General features: G+C 44.7%; 1 protein-coding gene across 2 annotated transcripts in view; it reads left to right on the top strand.

The window, feature by feature from the left end:
* MARCHF8 (membrane associated ring-CH-type finger 8) overlaps positions 1 to 14,546 on the top strand; it is a 169,260-nt gene that overhangs the window by 135,440 nt on the left and 19,274 nt on the right. For both annotated transcript variants that reach the window (XM_074958554.1, XM_074958555.1), the window contains exon 3: positions 351 to 401. In XM_074958554.1, coding sequence (XP_074814655.1) covers positions 351 to 401 — 51 coding nt within the window. The remainder of the gene's footprint in view (positions 1 to 350; positions 402 to 14,546) is intronic.

The following is a 14,546-nucleotide window of genomic DNA, read 5'->3' as shown; positions in this document are numbered from 1 at the left end:
TCCTCAGCGGATAAGGGGGGTGGGGTTCCTTTCCAAAATAACTGCAGTATAGAAAAATGACTTTGCAATGTCTCAGAACATGAGGGCACTATCTTAATATTCCCCAATTCATGCAAGTCTTGTCTAGTTGAGTTCTGTGTGGTAATATAGCCATTATAGAGATGAAAGGGCCCAATCATACTCCCACAGGAGTTGGTGGCATAACTCAAATTGACTCCAATAGGAGCAAAATCCAATAAATATCTTCTGCTCTGGTATTTAATCTGTTTATTTTACTGTTAATATCTGGTTTAACACCTCCATCCAACAGCTCTCTGTCACTCTAATGATCCTTTTCTGTTCTCTTTCAGAATGAGAAGGCTTTGGGACATTCCATGAGCCGTTCCAGTAACATCTCAAAGGTACGGTATGCAATGGATTATAGTCTTTGGTAAATTTTGAATTTGTGTGGTTTTCTTTGTTCAAACATGTAGGATATACAATTCTGTAGTAATCAATAGAAAGTGCATTTATTATAATGGAGGAAGGCACTCTGTCTAAAAATTAGAATTGTGGATAGTCTGTTCCTATGACATACCCAGGGTACAGTCTAGACTAGTGAGCAGCTGGGTCATCCCTGCCCTTAACCTGGGGTGCCCTTTACACTGCTTTGCTGCTATTGCCTCCACTCCTGGACTGCTCACAAACAGCCTCCAGCATGTAAGTCACTCCCAGCTGTTGCTGTTTGCACTTGCAGCCTGCCAGTTACACCCAAGATTTACCAGCCTGAATTATACTACAAGGTGACTCCCGCATACTCCCAGTCCCAGATTTTCTCCAGAAATGTACATCTTGTACTACCCAGCTCTCTCCTGGACAATACAAGCTCATATAAAGTCCATCATTTTATTAATAGAAATGATATGCACAAATTTTATTGCCTCAACTGAAGTTTCCCAAACACTTCAGTTCAAACATTCTGGATTAGATGAAACAATAAAACAAGTTTATTAACTACAAAGAGAGAGATTTTAAGTGAATACAAGTAATGCGGTATAAAAGTTAGAAATGGTTACAAGAAAAATAGAGATAAAACACAACTAGTGCCTGATTTAACAAAAAGAACAGGAGTACTTGTGGCACCTTAGAGACTAACAAATTTATTTGAGCATAAGCTTTCGTGGGCTACGAAAGCTTATGCTCAAATAAATTTGTTAGTCTCTAAGGTGCCACAAGTACTCCTGTTCTTTTTGCGGATACAGACTAACACGGCTGCTACTCTGAAACCTGATTTAACAAACTACGTTAAATTCAAAGCCATGTTTTTCTCACCACATGTTCTCAACAATCTTATTGGCTGCACTTCTTAGGCCAGAACCCCTTCTTTTGTGTAATGCTGCTTCCTTTGTTCCTTCTGGTGCAGTGAAATGGACAGAGAGAGAGGAGGAGGAGGTGGGGGGCCATTGGGGTGTCTGCCCCCTTCTTTTTATAGTCCAGTCCTCCATTTGAGAAGCATCTCCAGCTGGGAGCATGGTGCCGGGCAGACTGTGTGGACAGGAACCCCTGCTGTTTCTTTGCTAAAATGTAGATTTTCTGCCCAGGCCTCTTTTCCTGCCAATGAATAGCCACTTAGCAGGTAGTGGCCCATTGACCTTGTTTGCACCTGGCTGAGGTGTCAGCTTGCCCTTTGTCTAAGAGGAACTGGTTTGGCCACTCCACAGACTTGGAATGTGTTTTAGTGACACCATACAGTGGAATCTTATAAGTTTACATACAATGTTGCTACACATATTTTACTAGAACACTAATGCCCTGCAAATTATGAGTTTTCAAATGATACCTCACAAAGCATTCCTCATACAAAGGTTACCACAATAGCGTGCAAGGGCTGACTACAGGGTTACGCCTGTCACAGTTCCTAATAATGGAATAGTGTTTAAAAAACTCATGCATGAAATACTTCTGAAAGTCATTTCTTTTTAGCCTTTTCAGAATCTGGGATCTCAGCTCAAAGGGCTGGATTGCGGGTAAAGCCACAGACGGCATTAGGGGAGTGCAGAGGGGCCGTGCTGACTCAGCCAGAATTTCTTCTGGGATGGACAGGCTCCAGTCCTTCCCCCATTGGAGTAGCTGATACCAGTGGTAGTGATATGTTGGATGGAGGAGTCCTGCCATTCAAGCAGTGCTAGGACCATGTCTGTGATTGGCCCTTACACAAGTGGAGTTGGGGGGCAGTTCCTTGCAATGTTTTCTTCCTCCTGTTCTACTGCTCAGGGGCAGTCTCAGTGGAGACCTTTGGTATATCTGATGTGGCTGAGTCAGGAGGCTCGGGTAGGTGGCCATTTAATATTTGAATGCTCTGCCCTCTGCAGATGACACAGGAGAGATGATCCCTTCCCCACAGAGTTTACAGTCTAAGGACTAGATTGTCACTTTGCAGTCTGCCCTGAATAAGGGATGAAATGTAACTGCACCACCCGAGGAACAGACCAAGGCGGGAGCAATGACTGAGAGGCTTTACCAGTAGCAGGTTGCAGTCCCCTCCCACCATGCTGGCTCAGCTCTGCTGGTCAATGAACTGAGGCTGTGGGACTGGAGTCAAGGCTCTGCTCAGTCCGTGGCCCTGCCCACCCACTCCCTGGCCAGAGGAAGAAGTAGCCCCACAGAGGCGGCAAGCTCCATAGCCCTCACGAGGGTTGGGTGAATGACACGTGCCCCCATGCTCCCCAGTGTCAGGGTGTTGTCAGTTGGCTTGTATGCGTGTGTTCTTTCTGTGTACTGTCCCAGCTCTGCGCCCATAGCTGGTTCAGCAGACCTCAATAGTGCTACCCAGTGCGGTAAAGTGTGGGAGGCTGGAATGTTGTTGTCACGATAGTGCTGTTAAGGCTACACAGTGCTTCTGTCCTTGGAGCTTAAATGTTATTAGTAGACAGTGCAGCAGATAGTTTAGCAGACCTCAACGTTACTCATAAAGGAAGACTACAGGCACGCTTCAGTGGTGAAGGCACTTGGCCAAGTTTGTTGTCAAGGAAGCATGGTACTTGCTCCCTGGATCAGTGTCTACAGTTACGCTAACACAGGTATGCTCGTTACAGTGGACTCAGCTCAGTCAGCAGCAGGACTTTCTACTGCCCCTAGGCTGGACAAAGGCTTAAGGTGAAGTATCCCGACATTTCTAGGCTGATACAAACAACTGAAATATACAACTACACACCACCTTATGTATTTTATGACATCTCTTTGTTACCTCCCTTTGTTCCTGATACGTTGAACAAAACATCCCTATTAATCAGTCTGTCAAACCATCTTGCACTAGATTGGGGTGTATCTGTACTAACCTTGAAATGTACAGTAGAACCTCCGTTTCGAACGCCTTGGGAATGGAGGTTGTTCATATATCTGAAGAGAACGTTATGGTTGTTCTTTCAAAAGTTTTCAGCTAAACATTGACTTAATAGAGCTTTGAAGCTACTATGTAGAAGAAAAATGCTTCTTTTAACCATCTTAATTTAAATGAAGCAAGCACAGAAAAAGTTTCCTTACCTTGTCAAATCTTTTTTATTAAACTTTCCCCTTATTTTTCTGAAGTAGTTTACGTTTAACACAGTAATGTACTGTATTTGCTTTTTTTCTCTGCTGCTGCCTGATTGCATACTGCCGGTCCCAAATGAGGAGTGTGGTTGGCTGGTCAGTTCATAACTCTGGTGTTCGTAACTCTGAGATTTTAGCTGTAGCTCACGAAAGCTTATGCTCAAATAAATTGGTTAGTCTCTAAGGTGCCACAAGTCCTCCTGATCTTTTTGCGAATACAGACTAACACGGCTGTTACTCTGACACCTACTGTATTTACGTAACTATCTAATACCTAATACACTAACAACAACTCTACCAAATTCATAAACTTATAAACATCTACTTTGGTACTTGGTCTAACTTTAATTCATGGCCTCTGATTCAGGCCTCAGATCTTGTACCCAGTGCTCCAGGCTCTCTCTGCCACATTCCCATGCTTTTTATCTTTTTATGGGGAGGATGTTTACCCATCATCCTGGTAAAACATAATGAATGGATTGAATATGACCCAGTAGTTGCAAACACTGTTTCCTGGCTGTTTTGCTTTACCCATCCATACATTCATGCCCCACATGTCTAATGGTCTGCATGTTCCCTTGTATGACCTGTGGGCAGTTTTCTTTTTCCAAATGTTCTTAGTCCCATATCGTGGGCCTGGGAGTATTAGGTTTGGCACTTCGTTTGAGGGATGTAGTTTTCAATTAATTTTTAAAAACTGGGATAAGCACTATTACAATATACTCTACAGTTTTATGTACATCAGGAGTAAAACAGGAATTTGGAATAGTGAAATCACAATTGAGGCCTTCATATATAATTTTTTTTTAAATTAGTTATTACACAGTACTCTACATCCATGTTATAGGTTGCCCTTACTGCTGGTTGTCACCTCTAAGAGACAATATTTCCCCTTTCGCAAGCACAGAGTCTGAGTGTAGCAAAAACTTTTAATAAAAGGAGGGAAGTAACCAGTCATTAACTTGGGAAAACACCGCAAACGGGGTTCATAAACATAAACCATGAGCAAAAGACCCACCCCCAAGTAAGTTGGGCGGTGTCCTTTCCCCTCAGGTTCTTAAGTCCAGCAACCAAAAGTCCCTTTAATGTGCCCGTCCCTTCTCTGCACCCCACTCACAGTTGCTGTCTTTGGTCAGTGCAGACCCAGAGTTCAGAGGTGCATCTGCAGAGTTCCCCTCCCACCCTCGGTGGAGGGGGTAAGAAGGCACCTCACTCACTCCTCTGCCCGGGCACTCACTTGCCGCGTATCTCTGCCAGCTGCCCTATTGCCACATTTCTCTGCGGGGCTCCGCTCTGGCCCTCTCCGCCACCTGCCTTGCTGGCTGATCGCCGCACTGCTCTGCGGGCCTCCGCTCCAGTCCTCTCCACTGGCAGCTGATTGTCGAGATGGCTTCAGGCCCCATCACTTAACATAGCTCTCAGTGATTTCAGCTGTTAGCTGGGGAGACTTACTGCTGGTGCACACTGGGCAGTCTCTTGCATCAGAGAGACTGTCCCAAAGCAGGTCTAATACTCAGACCTAAGTATCAGTGATTTCAGCTCTGTGATGTGTAACAAGACTCTCAATTGAGCCTAAATTAGCTCTTTTATTACACAGTGGGGAGTGGAAGGGTCAAATGGTGCCTAAGACCCCTAAGCAGGGCCCACACCACCAGGTACAAGTACCTGTCCCTACCCTCTCTCAACTCACTGGGCATTGGAACCCATGCCCCCTGCCTAGCAAGTGCTGTTTAGTTGAGCGTGAGTCCCTCAAGTGGGAAATGCCAAGTACAGTTCTGCTGCCCTTGATTCCCATCAACAAGGATAACAATCCTTTATTACTCCTGCCCCAATAACAAGGAGACAGGGGATCCAACACCAGCCAAAAGTGATCATTTGGGCAAGCAATCCCATCATGCTGAGCACCTAGGCAGGGTGCATGTGCCCATGCAAACGAGATCAACTTCTTAAGTAAGTCCTCTTCCACAGCTCATCACTAGATGTCATGTCTAGAGCTCATTCAGACTCTGCTTACATCAGTAATAAAGATTTAAAACCACAGGCACATGAGCTTATTTTGCTCAATAAAATATCTTTGCTGAAAAAGCAATTTGATGCCTGCTAAATTGCCACTTGTGGATAGATTTCAGTCCATTGCCAAAGGCCTACACAACACCCTCTGCACAATTTAAGCCCTGTGTTAAGAGTTCTAATAATAGTGGTAAAGCAGTATGAAAGTCTTCACATTGGGGCAAAGTTCTCCCTAGACGTGTTTGTGAGCAAGAGGCTGATTTTGAAGGTCTTTATATATTGCTGAATTCAGAGCAATCAATGCATACTGTACAAGTGCTTGAGTCTTAAGTCTCAAAACTGCTCCTGTTGCAGAATACAGAAATGAGTTTTGCCATGGAATTCAGTGGAAGCTGAATCAGTACAGAGGTGCACGAACATCTGCCAGCACCTAAGGATATGCCTATGTTTTGAGCTGGGAGTGTGATTTCCCAGCTCGAGGATGCTAATACTCACTCTAGCTCTATTAGAGCAAATGCACTAAAAGTACAGTGTAGTCACTGTGACACAAACTGCAGGAAGGGCTAGATAGGGTGTCAAATGTGTACGTACTTGGGGTGGCTAGCCTGTCCTTCCACTCAGGCTGCCATGTTTACACTCTATTCGAGTGCGCTAGCTCAATTGGAGGTAGCGTGAGTCTGTCTCCTTGATCTGGGAATCACACCCCCAGCTCAGAGCGTCGACATGCCCAGATAGAGGGACAAACAGATATGGGGTAACTTGGAAAAGCTGCCAGTTGTGCTTGTGCATGCAGAGCTGGACCCAAGTTGCAAAATTGAATTCCAGATGTAAATGTCCCCAAAGCTTAGGAGTGATCTGGTCTGATGTTTTGGTTTGCTCATAATAGAGAGAGGAGCCAGCTGCAAAGTTGAGATCTGGGTCCAAAATTCCCCGCAGTTCAGGGGTGTTTGGATTCAGGATTTTGGTTTCAGCGCTCTTCTATTCACAGGAGCAGATATTTTTCCCAATGATAGAACAATGGGTGCTGTGTACTGTCAGGATTGCTAAATAGGTAGTTCATACCACAGCACTTATCATTTCCACAAACTTGTAATTTCAGGTATTCAGTTTGTTTCATTGTTTGTTATATTATTTAACTATTAAACCTAAATCCATTTAATGGCTGATGCCTGCACTAGACAGATACCTAATGGAAATGAAACCAAACATTGTTTTTCTTTTTTGACTTACACAGTGCTCAGTTCCTGGACCTGGTTTTCTTTGAATTCCAAGCAAAGTAAAGGTTTTCTTGGGGTTTCCGTGGTGACTGTGTTTGTTCCAGGAATTGTGGGTGGGTGTGAATATATGAGATGGTAATATATAGTTGCATGGCTTTTGTGGTTTTGAATTGGACATTATTTGTCCTTAGCAATCTTAACAGTTGAATAGAGCTTTCTGTACGTTTTGGTATTTTCAGCATCTAAACTTGAACTTTTGACGTTCTCAAACTCTCTTGGACTTCACTGGAAGTTTAGGGTGCCTTAGTAATGCCATATCAGTCCCTAAAGGCTACAGGGATCAGTGGGATCCTAAATCCTGTTGTCATTTTCACAAAGAGAGCTGTGTTATGAGCACTACTCATTAGCAAATGGACAATTCAGAAAGCGGAAGATTGCAACTTTTATGAGAGAGATTTGCTATAACAAAAAAAAAATTTCTTTTGTAAAATTGTGAAGCGTATAGAATTTTACTTAAGTCAGAAGAAAAGCTTATTTGGCAATTTTGAGAGCATGAGAAGTTGCTTTCCACGTTAATAGCCTTGATTCTATAGGCCTGACTCCAAGTTTAATGTCTGGCCTTGCAAAGGGCACTGTATTAGGCCTTAGGCATGTACGTGGGAGCCATTGTTTCCTAGTGGCTAGAGCACAGGGCTGGGATGCAGGAGACAAGGTTCTGTTCCCACTTCTGCCATTGGTCTGCTGGGTGACCTTGGACAAATCATTACCCTGCCCTGTGCCTCAGTTTCCCCATCTGTAAAATGGGGATAATGATACTGACCTCCCTTTTAAAGGACATTGAGATCTATGGATGAAAGAGCACTATACATTTAGGACCAGATTTATCAGTTTTACACCAGTGTAACTACGTGAGTAGAATTACTGACGTAACAGAGTGGTAAATCAGCCCTTCATATGCTTATAGGTCATTTCATGCATGTGACATTTAATTTATGGCTAGTGGAAACTTATTAGTCATAAACTGTTAATGTTTTAATATGCTTTTCTATGTGCGGTAGTCAAATAATATACAGCTGATTTAAGAGCTTGTCCTCATAGGCTGTAGATTTCTAAATTATTATCATTAATCCTGAAGTCCCTCTGTACAGTACCAGTCACTCATGGTGTAATGCAGAGGTCCCCAATGTGTGGCGTGTGCCCCCCTAGGGGGGGCTGAGGAATGTTGGGGGAGGTGGCTGGAGCCCAGGCCAGCTCCCCCCCAGAGGGTGGGGAGAGAGTACCACCCTGCTCCACTCCTGACCCCGGCTGCCAGCCTGGGGTCCCGGCTGTACCCCCTGTCTGCGTCCCCACCTCCCAGAGCCGCGGCCCTGCTCCCGGCCCTGGCTCTGAGGGTCGAGGGATGGGGAGGGGCACAGACAGGGGTAACGGGGAGTGTAAGGTAAAAAGTTTGGGGACCACTGGTGTAATGGATCAGAACTTGATTCTGCATTGCTGCTAAGCAGTTCCATTCTAGTCCATGCCTTGGCTGATACACCCAGATGTATTTGATGTCTTGTTTTGTGGATTTAAATGAAAACACTAAAGATAAAGAATGTTGTTAGGCTTGGAAGGATTACGTTTTTATCAGTAAATGTCAGTAAACATCAATTTCACCACACACACACAAACCAATATAAAAAATATTTCAATCGATGATCATCAAAATGTATAAGATAGACAAAGCAAGAGAGCTGCTGCCTGAGAACTTCTCAAACTTTGATTTAAGGATATTTGTTTTGTGTCCTTTGACATGTGATGTTGATTATTTGTGTTTTAACAGTTATAAAACTTTAAGTTTTTGAATCTCAACGATTACTGTCACTAAATAATTGTCTGATGCCCCTCATTGTCTGACATCCCCCATAATTCCCCGCCACTGTGAAAATTTAAATAATAAAAATAGAAAAAAATGCTTAGAAATAAACATCTGTATTTGTAAAAGTTATTTTAAAAAAATCAAATTTGTCAAGCCTAAATATTATGCAGGGATACGATGGAAAGTGATAACTGCTCCTTTAGAGCCACAAACAATGCACGGTATGATTCTCTAAAAACTCTGATCCTACTGAGTAAACTTACTCATGTGCGTGCTTGTTGTGGGATTGACTGCTGGTTGTGTAAGAGTAACTGGGTTACAGAATTGCTGCCTTAGTAGCATGAAAGCAGTGGATGTTGCATCACATTTGCAAGGACTGGGGATGGTCTAGTGGTTAGAGTGGGGGACTGGGAGCAAAGAGACTTAATTTAAGTCCTAGTTCTGCTGCTGATTTGCTGTGATATCTTGGGTAAATCTTGTAACTTCTCTGTGCCTCAGTTTCCCCATCTGTAAAATGGCTGTGATCATGCCTACTTCCAAGAGCTGATTTTTAACAGTGAAGGTAATTAATGATTGAAACTTACCAGGGGTTGTGGTGGATTCTTCATCACTGACAATTTTTAAATCAAGATTGGAAGTTTTTCTAAAATATATGCTCAAGTTCAAACAAGAATTAATTCAAGGAAATCCTATGGCCTGTGTTACACTAGAGACCAGACTAGAAGATCACAGCAGGCCCTTCTGGCCTTTGAATCTATTAATGTATATTGAAACAGCTCTATAATAGTGTGCAGTAAAGGCCTTGTCTTGCTGCCATTGGATTCAATGGCTCATTGACATCATTCATGCAGGATCAGGCCCTTAATGAGTGTGTAACCGTAGCTCACTTTTGGTGTTATTAAAATAGGTAAAACCATCCGCCTGTTTACACAAAGGGCTAGATGGTGCCTAGGCATCCCTTCGTAGGAAAACGATACAAACTTGGTCCTCGCATTCCTGGTATGCAAGGGCTAGTGTAGTCTGACTCAGGGAGAGGATAGAGATTCCACAAAGGCAATGGAGGCAGCTGAGACAAGAGACATGGCTCTACTATCCCTCCACATCAGCCGCCCATACTGACACCAGTACAAGGTCATACAGTGAGCGTATAAGTGTCCTTAGCTGGACATCATCTTTGCATTAAACCTAGAGTAATTGATCTTTGCATGCCTTGCATCATCCATGCACGATCTGTGCACTTGTTCTGGTACTGGCAGCGGCATTTCGATGGCACAAATTGGAGCACTTGGGGCAACCCCTTATGAAAGAAAATAGCAGTGGTCTTTCAGGCCTCCACTATGCTGGTGCCCCCAGAAGCACTGTTCTTGCCTCCAGCACAGTCCCTCTGGGCATGGCTTCAGGTGTATGTCCCCTTCTTTGACCTCCAACCCTAAGGGAGAGAATGGAGTCAAGCCTCAGTCTTGTCCTAAATGGTGAAAAATTTGTGTGTGTGTGTGTGTGTGTGTGTGTGTGTGTTATGTTGGGGGGTGACATAAGCAATTTCCTTGTCAATCTGGAAAAAATGTTAAACTCTGAACTCTTAGAGAATGCTTAACCTGTATGAAAAGTCTGTTCAGATGTTTGATTCTTTAAAATACAGCTTTTAAATTTTATAGTAACCCAACTAACGCTGCAGGTTAAACCTATTTATTCAAATTATGAAATGCTTTGCTGCCTTTATTAACCCTTGTGTAGCCCTCTGAGTTTGCAGACACTGTACTGCATTAGAGCAGCCATGTAACTGAAATAGCAAACATTGCATTTGATCAGATATGCACTGGGTCACCACAAATGTTGAAATGTATGTGAACAGAAACAATGCGCATGTCTCCTGCAGTGGCTCACAATTCTAACTGTTCTCTTGAGGCCCAGATCTGGCTGCCTGCTACTTATGCTTGGCATTATCCTTAAGTCTTGATTCAAAACCATTCACCATTTCAGGGGTGCTGCAGTATAATAAACTTGCTACCTTATTGTGCGTCCTCCTCCCATGCCCAGCTCTCCTATGTTGAGCTGGAGGGAAAGGAGTGGGTTGTTTTCAGGAGGCCAAAGTCCCAGATCAGTATCTAGCCAGCAGAGGGTGCTGAGCACTGGGCTAGGGAACCCTGCCAAGAGCAGCAGAAGGAGAGCAAGGGACGAGGTGTGGGAGGAGCCTCATGTGGAAATGCTTGGGTTTGTGTAGCCATTTGCCCACTAGGGCGCGAGGCTTTTGTCCAGGCCCCTCTCTGCTTTCTCTGTACAGTATTTAGAGCAGTGGTCATCAACTGGTAGATTGCAATCTCCGGCCGCTAAAAGTCCAGTGGTGCAGCAGGGCTAAGGCAGGCTCCCTGCCTGCCCTGACCCCACCCTGCTCCCAAAACTGGCCAGCATGCCCTGGGGGATGGGGAAGAGAAGGCATCTCCACGCGCTACTCCTGCCTGCAAGCACTGCCCCCACAGCTCCCATTGGCCAGGAATGGGGAACAGCGGCCAGTGGGAGCTGCGTGGGTGGTGCCTGTGGGGAGGGCAGCATGTAGAGCCACGTTTCTCGGCCCCAGGAGCCACAGGGGTGTGCCCGCCACTTCCAGGAGCGGCGTGGGGCTGGGGCAAGCAGGAAGCCTTAGTCCCTCTGCACCGCTTACCGGGAACCGCCCAAGGTAAGCGCCGCTTGGCGGGAGCCTGCACCCCAGCCCTGAGCCTCTCCTGGAGCCAACATCCTGTATCCCCTCCTGCCGCCTGTACCCACTCCTGCACCCCAACCCTCTGACCCAGCCCAGTGAAAGTGAGTGAGGGTGGAGAAGAGCGAGCGGCGGAGAGATGGGGGGATGAAGTGGGCAGGGCCTCAAGGAAGGAGTTGGGTAGATCTTGGGTTGCACTTAAATTCAAAAAGTGACCTTGTGCATAAAAGGGTTGGAGACCACTGATTTAGAGCATTCCGTTGAAATCCGCTCTGATCCCTTAAAGTGAATCTTAGCTTGAATCTTTCCTTTTCTGTTTTGAATGAAATATTAGCAGCATTTCCGAGCACATTGAGCTAGTTAGGCCACCTAGAAGATGAGATGTGAATATTTGTAATAGGAATCAATATAGAGAGGGCCAGATTCCAATCTCACGGCTGTTTGTGTGAGGTAACTCCACTAAGCTCTGCGATACAACCGCATTTGCTTCAACCCCTCAGACAGAGACAAACACCTACAAGATCTCTATCAAGCATTCTTACAACTACAGTACCCACCTGCGGAAGTGAAGAAACAGATTGATAGAGCCAGAAGAGTTCCCAGAAGTCACCTACTACAGGACAGGCCTAACAAAGAAAATAACAGAACGCCACTAGCCGTCACCTTCAGCCCCCAACTAAAACCCCTCCAACGCATTATTAAGGATCTACAACCTATCCTGAAGGATGACCCAACACTCTCACAAATCTTGGGAGACAGGCCAGTCCTTGCCTACAGACAGCCCCCCAACCTGCAGCAAATACTCACCAACAACCACATACCACACAACAGAACCACTAACCCAGGAACCTATCCTTGCAACAAAGCCCGTTGCCAACTGTGCCCACATATCTATTCAGGGGACACCATCACAGGGCCTAATAACATCAGCCACACTATCAGAGGCTCGTTCACCTGCACATCCACCAATGTGATATATGCCATCATGTGCCCCTCTGCCATGTACATTGGTCAAACTGGACAGTCTCTACGTAAAAGAATAAATGGACACAAATCAGATGTCAAGAATTATAACATTCATAAACCAGTCGGAGAACACTTCAATCTCTCTGGTCACGCGATTACAGACATGAAAGTTGCGATATTACAACAAAAAAACTTCAAATCCAGACTCCAGCAAGAAACTGTTGAATTGGAATTCATTTGCAAATTGGATACAATTAACTTAGGCTTGAATAGAGACTGGGAGTGGCTAAGTCATTATGCAAGGTAACCTATTTCCCCTTGTTTTTTCCTAACCTCTGCCCCCCCCCGACGTTCTTGTTAAACCCTGGATTTGTGCTGGAAATGGCCCACCTTGATTATCATACACATTGTAAGGAGAGTGATCACTTTAGATAAGCTATTACCAGCAGGAGAGTGGGGTGGGAGGAGGTATTTTTTCTTGCTTTGTGTGTATAAAAAGATCTTCTACACTTTCCACAGTATGCATCCGATGAAGTGAGCTATAGCTCACGAAAGCTTATGCTCAAATAAATTGGTTAGTCTCTAAGGTGCCACAAGTACTCCTTTTCTTTTTGTGAATACAGACTAACACGGCTGTTACTCTGAGATCTTCAGTTGGTGTCCCTTGGTGCTACTGCAATTAAAAAAGAATAAGGAGAACTCGTGATGCACAGTGTTATATGTCCAAAGACTTCCCCTCCCGTTGCTTGGAGTAGCTAACATAAATACAGGTGGCCTCCAAGTAGACTGGGGCATAGGAGTGCAAGTTGAGAGGTTGTTTTCAAGGGCTCAGATACCATAGTGCTGGATAGTACAACAGCAGGATTGAGCATTAAACACAGGGTCCAGTCCTGTAAACCCTTACTATCAGGCATAGGTCCTTTTAACTGTGGTAAGAAGCACTACATCCAGCATGTACTGACGGAAGAGTCTGTACCTGGAATAAATGCCTTGCAGAGATGGAGAATAGTCAAGAACTAAAACAGGAGACCATAGCAGGATAGCGGGAATAACTCAGTCCCACTGCCACAGGAAAATCAGTACCTACTAAGTGTGCTCTGAAGTCATTGCAGTCGTAGTATCTTAGGACTGGACTACACTTAAAATTTAGGTCAACACGAGGGTATAAAAAACCACCCCCGAGTGTCAAAGCTTTGCCAACCTAACTCCTGGTGCAGACGCAGCTAGGTAGGCGGAAGTATGCTTCCATGAGTTCAGTGAGATGATGCTCCTACACTGACGGAAAGACCTTTTCCATCAGCGTAGGCTGCATCTACATGTTTTGCTGGCATAGCTACGGTGCCGTAGCTAAGCCAGTATAGTCCCTGTAGTGTAGCCATGGCCTTAGACTATCATTCCTGTCTTTTCAGGGAAGCAGGGCAGGGATTTGGACATCTAATGAAGACGGAAACACTACATTAAAATAGCAAAAATAAACCAGAAACCTTCAGGGAAGTCAGCTTTACACTGTACTCCTGGCAGTGGTTCTGAAGTAACAGACTTTTCTGGAGTGGGTCACTGGGAGACTATTTTCCACATTTGCTCCTTTCCATACTGTACAATCTACACATCCAAGGCTAAGCACTCTCCTTGAAACTGGAAATCAGGCTGAAGTCAGCTTCCACTCAGGCTTCCCAAAAGGAAACCCTACTGAAGGATTCTGGAGGGAGTTTATTGTGGTGATATCCATTTATAAAGCACTAGGAAGTGGGCCATTTATCTTTCTAAAATCTCCCAGGGCATAAGTCACCATCTTCCCAGGGTATAAGTAACTCCCATTAAAGTCCATGAGAGCTACTCATACTCTACAGGGGGAGAATTGGACCCTCTGTCTTTAAAATGGCCTCAAAATACACTTCTTGGATGAGGGAGTATGAAAGGAGAGAGAACTCTACTCTTCCCCTGCTGCTTCCCCCACATTTCCCTTTTGAAGATGCTCTTCCTAGGGGCATAAACAATGAAGTTAATATGGGGAATCCAGTGCCTGAATGCAGAGCACCAGAGACTGGGGGGATTATTCGACACATGTAAGCGTATTATCACATGGTGCTTGAGCACCAGCTTACATGCCTTTGGGGCAGAAAAAAAAAAGAATATACAAACATTTTAATCTTCACATTATAGATTTCTTCCTGCCTGCTTTAGCAGCTACTGTCCCACTAGTTCTAAAAAAACAGGTTTGTTTAAAAAGGCA

The sequence above is a fragment of the Natator depressus genome, chromosome 7, assembly GCF_965152275.1.
Source record: "Natator depressus isolate rNatDep1 chromosome 7, rNatDep2.hap1, whole genome shotgun sequence".
Classification (NCBI taxonomy): domain Eukaryota; kingdom Metazoa; phylum Chordata; order Testudines; family Cheloniidae; genus Natator; species Natator depressus.
This window is presented reverse-complemented; position numbering and strand designations above follow the sequence as displayed.